At 30.9% G+C, this 17,203-nt stretch overlaps 2 protein-coding genes across 2 annotated transcripts; one reads left to right on the top strand and one right to left on the bottom strand.

Moving 5' to 3' along the window:
• Positions 1-649: 649 nt before the first annotated feature.
• Positions 650-10,058, bottom strand: LOC148620614 (syntaxin-18-like). Its single transcript, XM_088574282.1, has 11 exons — positions 9,847-10,058; positions 8,782-8,849; positions 7,654-7,769; positions 6,029-6,106; positions 5,672-5,738; positions 5,057-5,148; positions 4,272-4,363; positions 2,526-2,584; positions 2,110-2,179; positions 1,190-1,270; positions 650-822 (listed from the first exon to the last, which is right to left on the bottom strand). Exons 1-11 carry the CDS (start codon positions 9,988-9,990, stop codon positions 727-729), a joined length of 963 nt encoding a protein of 320 aa, XP_088430408.1. The 5' UTR covers positions 9,991-10,058; the 3' UTR covers positions 650-726.
• A 186-nt stretch (positions 10,059-10,244) lies between these two features.
• LOC148620615 (TM2 domain-containing protein 2-like) lies at positions 10,245-16,655 on the top strand. Its single transcript, XM_088574284.1, has 5 exons — positions 10,245-10,520; positions 12,142-12,229; positions 12,806-12,921; positions 13,814-13,902; positions 15,144-16,655. Exons 1-5 carry the CDS (start codon positions 10,384-10,386, stop codon positions 15,266-15,268), a joined length of 555 nt encoding a protein of 184 aa, XP_088430410.1. The 5' UTR covers positions 10,245-10,383; the 3' UTR covers positions 15,269-16,655.
• Positions 16,656-17,203: the final 548 nt, after the last annotated feature.

Below are 17,203 nucleotides of genomic sequence, written 5' to 3' on the forward strand. Positions count from 1 at the left end.
GGGAAATTTTGAGAATATTTTTCTTTGGGGATGTGGCCCAAATTCAATAAGGATTAGAAAATCACTGGTTTTGTTCTAAAAAAAATAGATTTTGTTTTCCATGATAACCAGTTGATTATCCTTTCTATTACCTAGAATTTCTTGATAATTTATTGTTATTTTTTAATGAACTTAAAAAAAGGAGCATGCATAATCCAAATTATCACTGGTGTCAAATACTATAATGTTTACATCATTAGAACAAAATGTAACATTTTGGCAAGAGTGATTTCACATTAAAATATTTAAATGTATTACACAAGGAATATACAATATCTGTGTAATGAGCAGGAATTTATTACACAGGGAATATACAATATCTATGTCATGAGCGTGAGTTTATTACACAGAGAATATACAATATCAATGTAATGAGCAGGAGTCCATGGAAAGATATGAAATTTGTTAATTTTACACCTAATCATATACAGGTAAAGCATACCTTTAATACATGTACAATCTTTATGATGGACTTAACTAGTCTTTATGACTACATTTTTTTCGGATTATTATGGGTAATTTTTGCACTTGTACACAAAATTTGATGAGTATACAAACATTTTAATCCACCAATACCAGCATAAAATCCAGAAAAATTACAGAAAAAAAATAAATACAACTTCTTTTATTGCACATATAAATTAAAACTTTATTCATTTAAAATATACAAATACCACATATGCTGGTTCATGTGTTATACCAGTCTAAAAATAGTAATGATAATGTACACGTAATGAGGAAGAAGAGAATCCACACTCGAAATCCTGCACTATTCTTAATAGCCTAAAAATATAATGCAATAAAAATAAATACCAGAATAGAAAATTACACAGCAAATGTTAAATTTCTTAAGGAAAATTGTAGACAAACTTATTTGCAACTTCTATAGTATTTTTCCTACTGTTTTAATTTTTTTAAATAGGTTACTGATAGGGATTTTTTATAAGCAACATATTTGCTTTGTTTTTTTTTTTCATTTCTGCTAATGATATAGATTCCAACATCTTAAGAAAAAAGTTAAGAATTTTTCTATTTTTGCAACAACATCTCTAAAAATAACAGTATAATTCTTCATCAAAAATTTTATTCATTCACACATGGATTAAGTCATAAATATATTATAGTATGAAAACTATAGTAGTGATCTTACCTCCCGAATTTCTTCATTTCCTTTAGTAATATTTTCGGTGGTGCCGACTGTAGTCTGTTCTATAGAATCTATGTCCTTTTCCTGCAAAAATGTTTAATGTCATATCATAATTTCTCTACTTTATAAATTGAATGAAAAATGGAAAGTGGTATATTTTTATTTATTCACAAATGTATAAAAATGTCTGTATTTTCAATTGAAAATAACTTCTGTTACAGTTTATTGTGAATTTTTGGTGACTTAAGAACTGCCTCTTTAGTATAGCTATCAATTTCATTATTATGTATCCCATTTTATCACTTAAATGATCAAAAATAAACCATAACTATATAAATCCAATGTATGGGAATAGTTCTTATTTTTATCCTTTTTTATGGTTGTCATCATGAACTTGTGGATTGTTATGGTGTTTCCATCTGAGAACATATTTGTTCAACGTGTCATATTTTTACTTTCCTTTTTCATCTACCCCAGACTTCACATTCTATGAACAACTCGAAGTATGTTTCTAGAAAAGCAGATGATGCTTACCCTATCCGTGCACCTGGTCCATGCTCTGAGTTTTTAGTGGAGTCCAAGTTGCTCATTTACTTTTATTGCTTTGTATGTATTATTTTGGTTATTTTATGTTCTTTGTTGTGTGTGTCTGTTTTTCCTGTCTGATCTTAGTCACTAGATTACATTCTTTTGATTTCTGCTAGAATCTTGATTCCCTTGATTACTAATTTGCATTGTCAAGTTCACTGCTATCATATTCAGCTCTCAGGGTTTTGTTTACTTTCTCCAATTTTAAGACATGTTATATATCAACTTCATTTTTAATGATAGAAAAACTGGCACCAGGTGCACCGGTAAGGAAATGTCATATACACAATTTTTTGTTCAAACAAAGCCCAACTTCAATAAGTCATTCAACAAACCTGTTCTAATACTTTTTCTGCAAATATTTCCTGCAACTTAGCTATCTCCAGTACTTTGCCTTCAATTTGACTGAAAATATAAAATAGACCCCATACTGTTTACTTCTTGTCAGTTATATATGGGAACAAGATCTGTAATATTGAAAGGATATGCAAGAAGTTTAACAAAAAGTAAAAAATTACTTTAAAAAAAAAAATGGCAGTTATTTTGATGGATCTTGAAGTGATTTTTTTTTTGTGGGGGAGAGGGGATTAGTATGTTTGAGATATTTTATCGTTACATCCTGCATTTTTAGAGCAATTCTTCAAATGAAAAGAATCAACTGATTATAATCAAATAATCAATTTTTTTTATTCTAGGCAATGTTAATTTGTTTTCTGTAGGGAGATGATATAAAGGAGTAATAAAATCATACCTGACTTCTGATGCTAGACTGTTCAATTCATTAAATAACTCTGAATTCTCCAGTTCAAACTGAAAAAAAGAGTATAACAATTATGTTGATAATAAGGGTTTTTTTTTAGATAAAACTAATAATTCAAAAACAAAGAGTCATGATCTAACTGCATTGAAATGTCTGAATATTTAAAAAGTCTTTTACACAACTTCTTTCAATACACCTCAGATGATGACAAATCCTTGAAGAACAACTAGTGATTAATTCCAAAGTTCTAACCATTTCACTGCACTGGCTCAAACATTCTATTGGCTAAAACATTCCATTGGCTAAATTGTAAATTAACTTTTATATGGTATTATGGTATTTAAACATCTGTTCATTAAGTATCATATTTATTCAAAAAATGGTAATTCTAGGCAATGTTAGTGATTTAATCAAAGTGCTGAAAGCACTGAAGGTTTTTAGCTCATGTGAAAATTATAGCATGAACAAAATGTCAAAGATTACTTGATAATAAATAAAATTGTGATCATACATTTGCATTTTAAATATTATAAAGAACTGTCTTTTTCTAATATGTATAAACTGATAGTCAACCCATACTATTGATCCAACTTCACACTCATTTACAAATTTTGTTCCATTTCATATTTTTCCCCAATTTTAAATCTATCCAAAAGTTAATGTGCATTTACATTCAAAAACTATATTAACAAAGTATTCATCCTACACTATAATTATACATAAATAAAACCAATTTCAGCTTAAGAAAATAATTTCCTTAACACAAGATTTTCAAAAACAGACACTTTTATCAATTTGAAATTTTCAGCCAATTTACTTGGTTTAAATCAGCTCTTCACTTTCTATTTATAAATGGTAAAATAGTAATTATAGGCTGGAGAATTTGACTGATATATGTGTTAAAGTGGACATGCTTAATACATTTTATGCTTCTAAGACACATTTCTAAAAGAAATAAATTCCCTAAATGCAAATTTATTACTAAATATCTTTCAAGGCCAAAAAGAAGTCCCTCAAATCTTGAGATGACATGAAAACTAGTTCTTAATTTTATTTGCAGAAATAGTATAATATTATTGAGCTGATTAATTGCAAGAAACATATACACTGGATATAACAGAGGTTTTGAATGATATAAAAGGAATTACATTTGGACTATATTTTTGTGTAGTGTTCAGAAATAGTAGGGAAGTTCCCTTGATGGACTGGTGACATGAGGTATTTTGATCCTGAAGGATAAAAAGTCCAACAAAACAAGAGATTTATGCAAATAATCTTCACTATTGTTTCAGTAATCCTGACATTAGCCTTCAACCTACTGACCTTACAATCAACATATGTCTTCATCGTAACTCAAGTACATATTTCATTTAAAACTAACATGGTAATCTAATGCTATATGGTGAAGACAAATTATAGACAGACAGAAAGCTTGTTTTGTGAAACGCTGATGACAATTATGGTTTAAAAATGTTCAAAACTACATGTTTCTCCTCATGGTTCTCTCAAAAACAATCTATGGTTCATCAAATCAGTCTCTTTGTTCATTAAAATCTTTATTTTAAAATTAAGAATTGTTTATCTTCCGCTTTTTGGCAACCTCATATTTTCATGAGTTGCTAACCCTGGGCTAAAACTAAATTATTTTAACCAATAAGTGTACTTCATTAACAAATTTCACTTTTTAACATAGAAGACATTATTCAGACTTCAGGTTAACAGGAATTATGTACAAACCATTTGAGCCTCCTCAGGAGAAAGGCTATCATCCTCCATGGTTGGTGTGTTATGGTTGATTTCTATATCAGATGGTCGTGCTGGAATGGCATCTGCAAAGGAAAAAGACAAATCTTATAACAAAACAGAACTCTCTGTTCAATCAACAAGAAAGAAACCGAACATTAGACCTCTCTCTGGGTTTCTTGTTCATGTATCAAAATTACCAGTTGAATAATATCATTCACAAATTTTTATAACTTTGTTGCTATGGAATAGATTATGGCATAAGTCCTGAATTTTTTAACACCAGAAACATCATTTGCTAATCCCTGCTAATTTACATTGATCTCAAATAGCTTCCAAATACTCAACCTTTTCAAGTGAATCAATATTAGAGAGGGACTAAATTATAGGGCACGATAAAAAACAATAAATAACAAATATACCTGTACATTAATCTTACAATTTTTTTTTTTATTTTAATTCTAATAAATTATTAGATATATCTGCCAGTTCAATTAATATTATACCACTAGGAAATTGTATGGACCATGAATGTAACATCAGGTTTAAAAAGTGATTATGTTTTTCTCCTAACTCCAAGAAAAGATAAAATAGCAAATAATCCATGATACTTTGGGTCAAATGGCAATATATGGACCAGTTGGCTGCCAAAAAAATTCAATGACCTCAGCTATGCTTCAGTCAAGATAAGTTCTGAACAAATATGAAATGAATGAGAATTTTCAAAATGGAGAGATCCAGAAGAAGATTTTTTTTTTTAAATTAGAGTAAAATTTTACCGATTGAAGAATTAGATTTGTTTCCTTCTTCAAGATCAGCTTTTGTGTTGATTTTCCGCTGCTTTGCTTTCTTTTCTGGTGCAAGTTTGGATCTGAAAATTCAAAGTAATATAAACTTCCACGATTAATTTTCTTTGATTTGTAACAAGCTTTCTGAATAATTGGTTCTCTTTGAGCAAACCAAGTTAGTTTGTATAACATACTTTAGTATTGTGATGTAATTAACTTTCATTGGTCTCACATTCCGCAACTCAAATATTCATAAACAAAATTAATTATGAGTTATTTCTCATTGATTATAATACAAGTCATTTAAAGAGCAAAATGGCATGTCTTTTTATTGAAATATGTTTATATGTTTTAATACTTTCAGATACTGGTGTTAAACAATTCTGATTTTAAGAAGGAAGACCTAGGGTAAGGGACATAACTATTGAAATCAATTGATATGTTTGTATCATATTCAATTTCACCAAAGCCTATCAAGCTTTCATTTGAAACAGAATGAAATTGGTCCAAATCACTTTGATGCTTCAATAAGATTGATGTAAAATACTGAATACAAACGTTCCAATGATTTGTAAGAGTAGTGTCTACCTCCTTAATGTTACTTACATTCTCTTCTTATCAACAACTCTCTTTACTCTGACAGCTCTCTGTTCACTGTAGATCTTACATACCACTGTCAAAAGAACCATGCAGTGCTTTATTTAACATATCTGTCCACTCTCCTAAATTAAGGGGAGACTCACACAAAATCAAAGAAATTTTAGAATATCACACATAAAACTGTGAGATTTGTGGGGGTTTTTTAAGTAAAATTACTGCATTTTCTGTGAAAAAAAAAATAGATAATCAAATTCTTACATCTGGTCATTAATTGTTCCCTACTAGTACTTGTTTCTTGTACCTTTTAGATCAGGGGAGAGAGGCAATATTTGTTCCTTACAAGAACATGTTCCTGATAAGTACCTTTCAGATAGTCTTCTATAATCCTGATCACATGATCTCTATGTTCTTTCACTTGAGGATGAACAACTTGGTTATGAGCTGTGAATGTAACAATACATACATGTAGTTGTCAGAAACGTGAGGAATATTGTACTTTTAACTTTTATGAGGACCGGTGTTCCCCATTTTCCTGGATGTAAGCAATACATAAAAATTGACTGATTGATTGATTATTGGGGTTTAATGCCCAAGCAGCAATATTTCAGCTACATTCAGGCGATGAACATGAAAGGGATGATAAAATGAACATGAAATGATGATGATGAAATGAAAAAAGGATGGGACACAAGGATAATAGGGTCGACAAATTTTTATTGCCACAACAAAAAGGGAGGGATGGGTGGGGTCAGGAGTGCAAAGGTTCCTACTCCTATTGAATACCAAAGCAGGGTTCTTTAACGTGCGAGGAACGTGGTATCTTTCCCAACATGGTGCACCACTATGGTTTACAGTCAGGTTTTCCGTAAATAGCCTGACAACCCCAGCATGTAACACACCAGGGGTACCCCATTCCACCACCTGGGGTACACAACCCAGTTGCTCTGTGGGTAAAGCGCCGAGCCCCTGACTAGGTTTCTGAGCACTATTTAGTTGCCTTTTACAACAAGCTTAGCGCTGCTGCAGGCCTATTCTTTTGACACCCGAACCTGCACAGGGCCATAAAAATTGAGCTAACCATCTACATTACAATTATTTTGTGAACAACAAACCCTTCTGGAGCACTGGACTTCACCCACCAGCTTTAATGAAGTTCAAAATGTTCAATTTTCTTCTTGTTCCTTTGTGTTGTGTGCATTGTTCATTTTCATCTTAAATCTTTTCATTATTTCTGGAATTGCCCACAAATTTCCCCTTATTTAAGAACCTCGGTATTTTTACTTATTTCTTTTGTGAATAACTTAACAAGCCCAATTCACTTGTGTGTATTCTAATACCTAGTTAAAACATTTGACCTAAACATCTCAATAAAATGACTCAATGACTGTTTTGTTCAGTAAAACCAAGGCGAAAACGTGTCTCGACCTGCGTCACTGTCACATATTTATCAGCACATAAGAGTCTTTATATATGTATATAAACACTAAGCAAGTTAAAACACAGTGGGGGTTACCAATTTCTATGTGTAATGTCCTAATGATACTGTATACTGTTGAAAAATGGCAAAGTTCAACATGCTAAAAAGGAAAAAATTATCAAATTTCTCCATAATAGGAGGTGGACATCTTCATATGCATATAATCAACTTGCAAAGATTGAATAACATTATTTTCATTTTTTTTTAATTACAAATTACACAAAGTAGATACCAATCACAACATAAAGTAACAAAAATGACAAAGTTGAGCATTCTCAAATGTAAGGAAAAATCAATTAAATTTCTCCATAAAATAAGAACCACATCTTCAATGTGTATATACCTGTAATAATTGCACAAATTTTGAATAATATTGCTTTTTAAATACTTTAATACTTTTTTTTGGTAATAGATTACACAAAGTAGGTACCCCTTAGCCTTCTGGGTTGACAGACAGATGGAAAGTGTCAACTGACATACATTTTTTGTACGATATGATGTGCATATTTACCATCACTTTTAAATGTGGCAATGGTTTGTTGGCATTTCTTGATGACTTTTTGAGCCTCTGAATCAATCTGGTCTCTTTCTGTGTCTGTCAGTGTGTAAGCATCGGATGCCAAAAAACTGAAAAAAAATAAACATTAGATATGAATAAAGGAATTGAAAGTATTTTGAGATTTTTTAGACTTTTCTTTCTTCTGTCATGTTTATATAGTTGTAAGTTGCTACAAACTGCTCCTATTTTATGTCATTTTTGAAAGTTGAATGGTGCTCTTGTTTTAATTCTTGTTGAATGTGGAGTCAATTTTTCTTTCAAGTAAAAGAATTATTTAGAAATTCATTGTTTGATCATTACTATCACATAAATAAATAATGATGACAGATATGAAGGTCTACATGTAAATTTTAATGTGATACTCTCTGTCAAGACCTTGAAAACTTACACAGCCTTATGGAACTAGTCCACAGACGGGAGATGTTGATCATTAATGTGTCTTTATTATAATTTTTAGTTTCTTTTGAAAGAAGTGTCATAGTTCTGTTACTGTGGATTTTATTACTTTAATTGTCAAGGCCTTTATAGCTTACTTAAAGGTATGTTTACACTTACTGAAGACCTTTTGGTAATCTCTGTATTTACTATTTTTATAAAGATTATACAAAGGTGTCAATCTGTTCCCTTTTCAATTCTGTGGTTGTTCTTCATATCGGTAATGTTACAGTTATAAGCAATTGTTTTCATTATTACAGCCATTGTTTGTTACATACATTACATCTGTCAGAAATATATTCATTCGAAGTAATAATCTTAGATATTGTTGATAAGTATTACATAAGTTTGCATTTTTATAACCAGTATGGCGAAAACATAGTCAAGTTTGCTGCTACCAACAAACAAAAGACAGGGTAGGAAGGTAGGGAAATTACTTCATTTTTTCAAATAATTTTACATTGAGTTCATGTGGATACAATCCACACTTTAACACTGCTTGGTTCAAAATGGCTATTAAATGTTTATGTTAGGCACAAAACGAGAGTGCAGTTAGAGTAGAAGGAAACAGACATATCATTTGTTTGGCCTCATAACCATGTCAAATGTCCGAATGTTACAACCTTCAAATAGGTATACATTTACCTGCCAGCATTTATGTAATCTTTTCTGTGCTTCAGCAAATATTCCTTCAGTTGTGTAATAGTTTGTACCTGAAATAAAAATAGTTCTGATACAACTGGTTTTTTTTTAATTTCCAGTAAACCCAACCATCACAAAACCTGTGTAAAAAAAAATTCAGAAATTTGGATTTTGGGTAGGGAAATATAGAATTAAAACAGAAAATCAAATGAAAATGAAAGTAATAAGAAATAACCATTGATTCTAGCTCAACAATCATGTCATTTTTTAAATATTGTCGATACAAACTTTCAGCTGTTATATATCACACCTTGGTCACCTCCTTGGGATACCAAGGCATATATGTCAAATTTTAAAAAACACCTTTAGCATGCCACATACATTCTAATTGTAAACCTCTAAATATATATAATTCCAAATAATTATGCCACTTTGGGAGGATAATTTTTATTTTGCCTGGTTGCCTTCATGCAAATGTCAGATCAAAGAGACAATAACAGCATACTGACTTGAAATAAATACAATATACAGTTGAGGCTGAACATCAAGGTTAAACAAGAGGCTTCATTGAGCTTTTCTTTTTTAGATTTGTGCCAAATTCATATATCATTTTTATTTTTTGTCAATACACTTTTATTATCGTTATACTATAATCCTTATCATTTTTAAAATCAAGTTTAATTTGCATACAGACGTGTATATCATATTATATTTCTTCCCTACTAGTGGCCTCCAATGGAGACCTTACTATAAACAGGTAAGGGGAGGAAGTAGGCAGCACGAAAGTGATATATAATGTCAGTGACCATATATACTGTCAATGCATTTTGGTTCAAATAAAATGATTGCAGTATAAACAGAGTTAAAAAATGCTTTTTGAAAAGTCATGATCATCAGGACTAATGCTAAAATCTCTCCCTGTTAAACATGTAGACTAATTTCACGTAGTACTTTTAATTGTGACAATTCAATTCCTTCAGCAATTTATGGAGGTTAGCTACAGTTATGATTTTGTTTTCAAAGGCAATCAAGTTCAAGCAAAGATTGAAAAGTGACAGTAATCAGTACCAGTCCTTTAGCTGTTGACTCAAAATCACTCTTGTGTTTGGGGAATATGTTTGGAAGATCTTTTTTCTCTGGATCTTTAGTCAGTTTGTTTCTACTCTTAAGTGTTTTAACAGTGGCTTTGAACAGATTTGTTACATCTGACATGGTTTAAGACAGTCGGCTGCTGTTCCAAGCTGGCAGTTTTCGGTTTTCGGAGAAACCTTTTCTTTGAAAACGGTCCTGGTTTCCAATTGTTTTATTATCACAATGTATGAAAAGGGCCAAGATAAATTGATTGAATGCTGACAGGAAAAAACACTATAAATCTGACCAAGTTAAAAAAAAATATGTCTGTGATTTGTTATGATTTGAAACCGTTTCTATTTCGCCTTTTCTGTTTTGGTTTTCGGATAAACTTTGTCTACATCGCTTTTGCGTTTTAAGTAATCTGTAACTTGTTCCTGTTTATATGAGAATTAATAACTACGAAGAAACGTTTTGACAAAACACCAAAAAAAAATTGTATTGAAATGAAAATGACAAGTTATAAGCTGAGAAATGGGCAACAGTAAACCAATCCTCCATTTAATTACCTTGCTTCTAGCAGTTCCATATGTGAACACGGAAGAGTGTTACGACGAAAAGTGTGATGAAATATACGTTCCCCATGCACCATTGATTTTGTGTAAAAACTTGTGAGTTAATTAAAAAATTATCTTGCAATGGCTTTTTGTATGAAATTAATACTATTCAAGGTTTAGCTTATGGGGGCTAATAGTACTTGTTTTGAGTAATGTCTCGACCAACAGGTACACGCTAGACTTTGTGAACACTCATAGTCCGGATGGCAGATAATGATGTTTGCTGATGCATTTTGTATCTTGCTTTTATTTCGAAGAGAGGCAACCATGTAAAATAAAATTAAGCCTCCCAAGATGGCATAATGATTATGGACTAAGATACTCGCTGTGCCTCTGCACTTTAAACCATTGACTTCCTTAATATGGGGAAGTCATTAGCTTTAGGTCCAAGAGAAGCATAAAGCTTCTCTTTTCAATGTCATTTATTACTTTTGATGTGTTATTTTACCGGTCTAACAGTTCCTTGTTTGGAATTGGAAGCTAGCTTTTGTCACTACCTCTGCAAATGAATAAACTTTTTCCAAAATGTCAGAGGAGTTCCAATCAAATATCAAACACATCTTTGAAGCATTTTGTTTTTGACTGTATTTCAAAGCTTCTATAGATATCAGTGTATTTTTTTGCTTTGACGAAAGTTTCCGAAGTGGTCAATTTAGTGAATTTTAAAACAGATTTCTATACATTTAAGAACAAGCTTTGCTCGCTTACTACATTTTTTTCAAAATATTTTACTTTCAGCAGGAAGATACATATATATTATGTTGCTACAATGCTCCATCCATACAAGAAAAAAATAATGTAAATTTGTAACACAAGGGTTTTGAACGTCTTGAGAGAGCTGTCAAGCAATATTTTTGTCTTCAATATATTTTATATCCCTTCAAAGTTTAATCTTCAGTGACTTCTGTCATATTTTAACAACTCACAACTCCACTACAGGGAAATTTAATGTGAATTACCTTGCAACCCGTTGTTAACACGATGTTGGAATTGGAACACAGGGACATTAACAAGAAGCTACGAAAATAGCAATGCAAATATAATCATCACAACTATACTCTATACAGTAACTGGTATAGCACCTGCCATATACCTTTGGTTATTGTGAAGTAACTGGATTTTATGGAAAAGTCATTTATCATAGAATTTTAACATAACCTTAAAATTCAATGCAAACATATCAAATGGTATCCTGGATTCCTTTCATATTTTAAATTGCAAAATTGTCATCAGTAACGGTAAATTAAGATACATTCAAAACATTTCTGAAAATCGAGAATACAAAGTACTGTAAAGAAAAGCCAGTATCAACATTGAAATGTCTATAATTATTACAAATATTGTTGATAGTAATAATTTATAACCACTAAGACAGACAACTTCATCTAGTTTCAGACTTTCATTGCCACAAGAATGTGAAATAAGGCCCCCTTTAAAATTGTAATCAGTAATTAGCTGTAATTTATCATAGCTTATATATACATGTATACATATTTTTTTCAAATCAATATAATCATTAATCATCCCAATATCTGATACATGTATCTATGATAAATGCTATTTTTTTTGTTTTATGCATGTACGTGTACATTGTATATTAAAAGTTCCATTGTATGCGTATTGTGCTTTAGCACACTCAAAGAGAAATTTAATGAAAACATGATTTATATTATAGGCCATTGGAGTTTTTGAACTGCAGTGATCCCCTTGATTTAAATGGAAATTTAACAAGACGTAATGAATTAGGCTATGGCTGTACAAAAGTAAATATAACAATAAGATTTCAAATAGTTTCTTCACATTATACTACACTGTACAACAGTGTACATGTATCTAATTATTACACTACACTGTACAACAGTGTAAATGTATCTAAGTATTATACCACACTGTACAACAGTGTACATGTATCTAATTATTACAATACACTGTACAACTGTGTACATGTATCTAATTATAACCTGCAAATATATTGTCATGATTTGTTTGCTTCTTGTAAATGTATATAGACTTACAAAAATGTATATTACAATGAAAAGTAATCTCTGTCCTCAAAATTTGATTAGTGTAGCATAATTTCAATCATCAATGTAGCTTCCGTTTAATTACGATCAGTAATTAAATTAGGAGACAAACATTTTAGTTCAATAATATTCATCCTGTATCATAGTTCATATGCTCAGCAGAGGTTGACAGAATGTTTTCTTCAATTCTAAATTAAATAAAGTACATTATCATATAAATAGTAGTGAATTATCAAATGTGTAAGAATTTTCAGTAAATCAGATATTTAATACTTTATTTTTAATGTTTTTGACAACATTGTGCTATTATTGTAGTATGGTGGAAGAAGATATGAAGATGTGGAAAGAACGAAAGTAAATTGTTCAGTTTTGCCTGGGATTGAATGCTATGGAGACAGATTTTTTCTGAAGGATGGATTTCCATGTGTCAAGTAAGTCAACTTAAGTCATAATTATGGAGTTCAAATAAGACTGATCTAAGTTTTTGGCCCCATTCTTTTACCTTTGTCCTTTGAAATTTTATTTTCCTAGGTCCTGGACCTTCAATCCTTTATTTGATCCTTTATTAGGACTATAGCTTTCCCTCAATGAATCTTTGACTGAAATTTGGAAAAGTTCAATAATCAATTTTATGGAAAGTTGTACATGTAAAATTCATAATTTTTTAAGTTTCAATGCTATATTTTTTTGACATCATAACTGACAATCAACTTAACACTTACCATTTTTCTTAAATTAGCTCCAGGAGTCTCTACTCTTAAAAGTAAATTGGAATCCCTGAATTTGTATTGTAACATACATGTAGCTTATAGGGTTGAACCAATTCACTCTCTTTTTATAGATTACATTTATTTTACTTAAGTGTAATAATTGCAATCAAAAGGCTCCTACCATTTTATGCTAAGTGAGGAGACCTCGGTTAATTAAAAATATATATTCCAAATTTGAGCCAAAAAGGTTTTTTTACTCAACCATGCAGAGAAAAAAAAATATGATTCATTAACCCCCCCCCCCCCCATTTCTTAATAATGTAGATATACAAATAAAAAAATAGTATCTGTGGCTGTTGCTGAAAAAAAGTTAATTATAATTGTGCTTGTGTGAAAATTTTTTTTTGAACTCAATAGAAATCCCAGGTCCTCCATTCAAGAAGAAAATTGTCTTTGCCTTATAGTGGTCATAATCAAACTCCATTCAAGAAGATTGATTGATTGATTTTTGGGGTTGAGCAACAATATTCAAGAAGAAAATGGTCTTTGCCAATAGTGGTCATAATTAAATTGTAATTGTAAGTTATTTTAAATACTCTATTTCTTTTGACAGATATACAGGGCACTATTTCTTGACGACTTTAATCTATTCAGTATTGTTGGGTTTTCTTGGAATGGACAGGTTTTGCCTAGGTCAAACAGGTAATTTGTTGTGCATATACATGTTCATTTCTGTATATGAAATTTACATTTAGGAATGGGAATCAGTACTCAAGCACTTACTCTAAATGCTGAGTACAGTTTTAGTTCTCAAACTTGTTTGCCGTTAAACATCTTGACACAAATCCCCTTAGGAAATTACTTTTGCAATATCTCCTTTCATTATACTGTTTAATACCAGTATCTATTTTCATGGTAAATACAGTACAAGCAAATGATCAGAGACTTTTTTGTAAGGTGCTTGTATGCAGATCAATACTTTCATGGATCATAAACTCATAAACCATAAACCCAATTAACTCTTGCTGTTAATCAATGTGTTTAGTATTGGATTGACATGTATTATTTATTTACATAAAATACATGTACCATATAGTACAAATAATTTGAAGTCCAGTATTTTGTTGACAAATGATGGGACAAGTCAATATACCAAACTCCACAGAAACAAAAATCAACTTTTTTCTCAGTTTTATTTGATTACTCGAGTATTAATTTTCATGTTTTCCCATCCCTAAGGCAAAGAAAATAAGTCTTGTTTTGCTGCTACCACACTGACTCCAAAGTTTTTCTCAGAATTGTTAAAAAAATATCAAATTTTCCAAACTTTTTTTTCTGGATTTTTGGTGTTTACTGTCCGCTGGTTTAAGCATTTATAGGTATGATACTATGGCGGCAGCCATGTCGGCCGCCTGTCTACTTTTTATTCTGTTGTTATTAATTGAAACAAGCTCTTCATATGAGAATAAATAGAAGTAATATAGGGAGTGTGTAACAAAAGATAAAAGACATTGTGTCAATGAAATCATATTACCGTGGCAGAGCACATGTATAAAAAATAACAAAGGAAAGAATTTTAAAAAATCAAAATGATAAGGTAAATGATGCACTGATGTAATGTCATTATTTCATACAATCAAAAAACAAGTTTGATAACTTTTAAACTCAGCTCACAAATAGTTTACCTTTCCATAAAATACTTCAAATTTCAGTAAAATGAAGTCTGTTCACAACACTGAATTTTTTTTTAAAGTTATTGTAAAAAATTCAACCAGTTCAGCTATAATTTGAGAAAGATAGAAAGATATGATGAATTCCGAACAGATTCTTCTGACTTGTGCATGCAAGTTTTATTTCTCCATGTAACCAGAAAGGCTGGGTGGTTTCTATTGCCTGCATGTAATGTTATATGTTTTGAATCACTATGAGCTTTGATTTTACAGGAACAGCAGTTGGGAAACTATTGACCTTAGGAGGATTAGGAGTATGGTGGATTGTTGATATAGTCTTACTGGTGAATGGAATTCTCTTACCAAATGATGGCAGTAATTGGGTTCCATACTATTAACTTTATGCTTAAATTGATGACAGTAACTTGGTTCCATATAACATGTATTTTTTGTAACTTGGTTTTATACTTTTAACACATATTGCTGGATAAAATGGTGTTTAAATTTAAAATTAGCTAAGGTTAGAACTTCTTGTTTCGAGATCATATGTCATAGGCTTAAAAAGAAGAAGAGAGTTGATTGTGCAGGTAAATTGTTTTACATTTAAACATGGTATGGCTTTGGTTAGATCTTTGCTTCAACAATACAAAAGGACACATTGGTAATGTTTGATGTTTGTAACCTTTTTATGCCACTTTTTCTACCGTAAGGAATTTTTGTATATACAAACCTTTCTAAACTGAACCCTGAACAAACCAAAAACCTGTCTAAACTGATCCCTGAACAACCGAAAACCTGTCTATACCAGACACTTTTTGAAGTCCCTTCATATCAGTTTAAATACTGTGAAAGTACTATTGTTCATGGGATACCAATTTTCATGGTTTTCATGGGTAAGTCAAACGGAATTTGGATCTCAACAAATAGTAGAATCCCACTGATTTGTATACTGAAAAATTCAAAACCATTTATTCAAGGATCAACAAATCTTGTGTTTCTTCCCTAATCCATGAATTAAAGTACTTTAACAGTATATTCTCATCCTGGGTAAAGTAAACACCTGAACAAATTCTGCAGTCCAGAAGTGGTTTGGTTCAAACAGATTTCACTGTTTTCCAGAATTATACATACCAGTATAACGTATTATTAAGTATGCATTTAATTTCAGTCTTTAAATCATTATTCCAATATATTATTATTTTGTGTCTTGTTTACATCAGAGAATGGGTTGTAAGGGAGCAACCCATCAGAAAAGTTTAGGCATTCAGCTTAGTCCTGAAATGTTTGTGTGAGTGAGAGAAATTTTACTTTGTGTATATGTATGTATTCTTAACATTCAAGAGACTGTCCAGGTGGAAACCAGACAGATCCTAGTATTATGGCTGGCACATAATAAATTTTATCCCACTACATGTACTTTGTGTTCCAATCTTGTTAAACTCAATATGTCAGATACAACAGTGATTTTGCAGTATCAGAAGTGGATGACTCAGGATATATTTTTTAAGTTTCCTAATAAATCATCATAATAAACATATATCAAACTGTTATTTCCCTTTATTTCTTAAGTAAACAAAACTTCACATGTGCCACCCACTGCCTTAGTCTTCACTTACACCCTCTTCAGATATTTTCCATATAATAAAAATGCCTGCAATATTGTTGTAGAACTGTGAAAGTGTAAACTTTGAATTTGTGTATGCAAGGCAGATGAGTGTTTACTACATGTATGAGAGTGTGAAATGTTTTGTATCTTTGTTTTGTAATAAATGCAAAAATACTACACATTTTATTTTGAAGATTTTGACATAGAAAAAAATGACCAAAGACCATTTGACAAATAAGTTATTTTTTCTGAAATGTTCGAAATTCAAACTGTAAAGTATAAAATAATACACTGTAAAAAAGAATTTTGAGAATTTGTGTGTATATGAAGCCATAAAATACATTTGAACTTGATCTGTTTAGGGACAGCTGAGATTTTTGTGACAGTTTTCTCTATCATTCCATATACATGTAGTGAAAAATGACATAATACCACAAAACATGAAGTTGACACCTAACTGTAAACAAAATCTCTCACATCATATGCCTTATCTGTATAAAGCCACATACCAAATTTGAAATCAAACCATCCAGTTGGAGTTGAACACAGACAAACAAGGTGATTGCAATATACAACCCAGTAACTTGTACAAAACCATCAATCACTACTGCCAAAACACTGACGGAATGAAATAAAAAGACAAATTAAAATACAGGTCAGGGACGGATGTGAAACAATATTGAAAAACTAGTAGTTGTTTCTTTATCAATCTTGTGATTGTCACATA

The sequence above is a fragment of the Perna viridis genome, chromosome 3 (assembly GCF_037379345.1).
Source record: "Perna viridis isolate PV_CMFRI_1.1 ecotype Kerala chromosome 3, ASM3737934v1, whole genome shotgun sequence".
Classification (NCBI taxonomy): domain Eukaryota; kingdom Metazoa; phylum Mollusca; class Bivalvia; order Mytilida; family Mytilidae; genus Perna; species Perna viridis.

Excerpts from the sequence above, each read along its gene's own strand:
- LOC148620614 (XM_088574282.1), bottom strand. The coding sequence starts at position 9,990 with ATGTCAGATGTAACAAATCTGTTCAAAGCCACTGTTAAAACACTTAAG. Across the intron at positions 8,850-9,846 it reads AGTCAACAGCTAAAGGACTG|GTACAAACTATTACACAACT; the intron begins GTACTGATTACT and ends TTTTTATTTCAG. Across the intron at positions 7,770-8,781 it reads GATTACATAAATGCTGGCAG|TTTTTTGGCATCCGATGCTT; the intron begins GTAAATGTATAC and ends ATTTTTTTTCAG.
- LOC148620615 (XM_088574284.1), top strand. The coding sequence starts at position 10,384 with ATGGGCAACAGTAAACCAATCCTCCATTTAATTACCTTGCTTCTAGCA. Across the intron at positions 10,521-12,141 it reads TTGATTTTGTGTAAAAACTT|GCCATTGGAGTTTTTGAACT; the intron begins GTGAGTTAATTA and ends TTTATATTATAG. Across the intron at positions 12,230-12,805 it reads TAGGCTATGGCTGTACAAAA|TATGGTGGAAGAAGATATGA; the intron begins GTAAATATAACA and ends CTATTATTGTAG.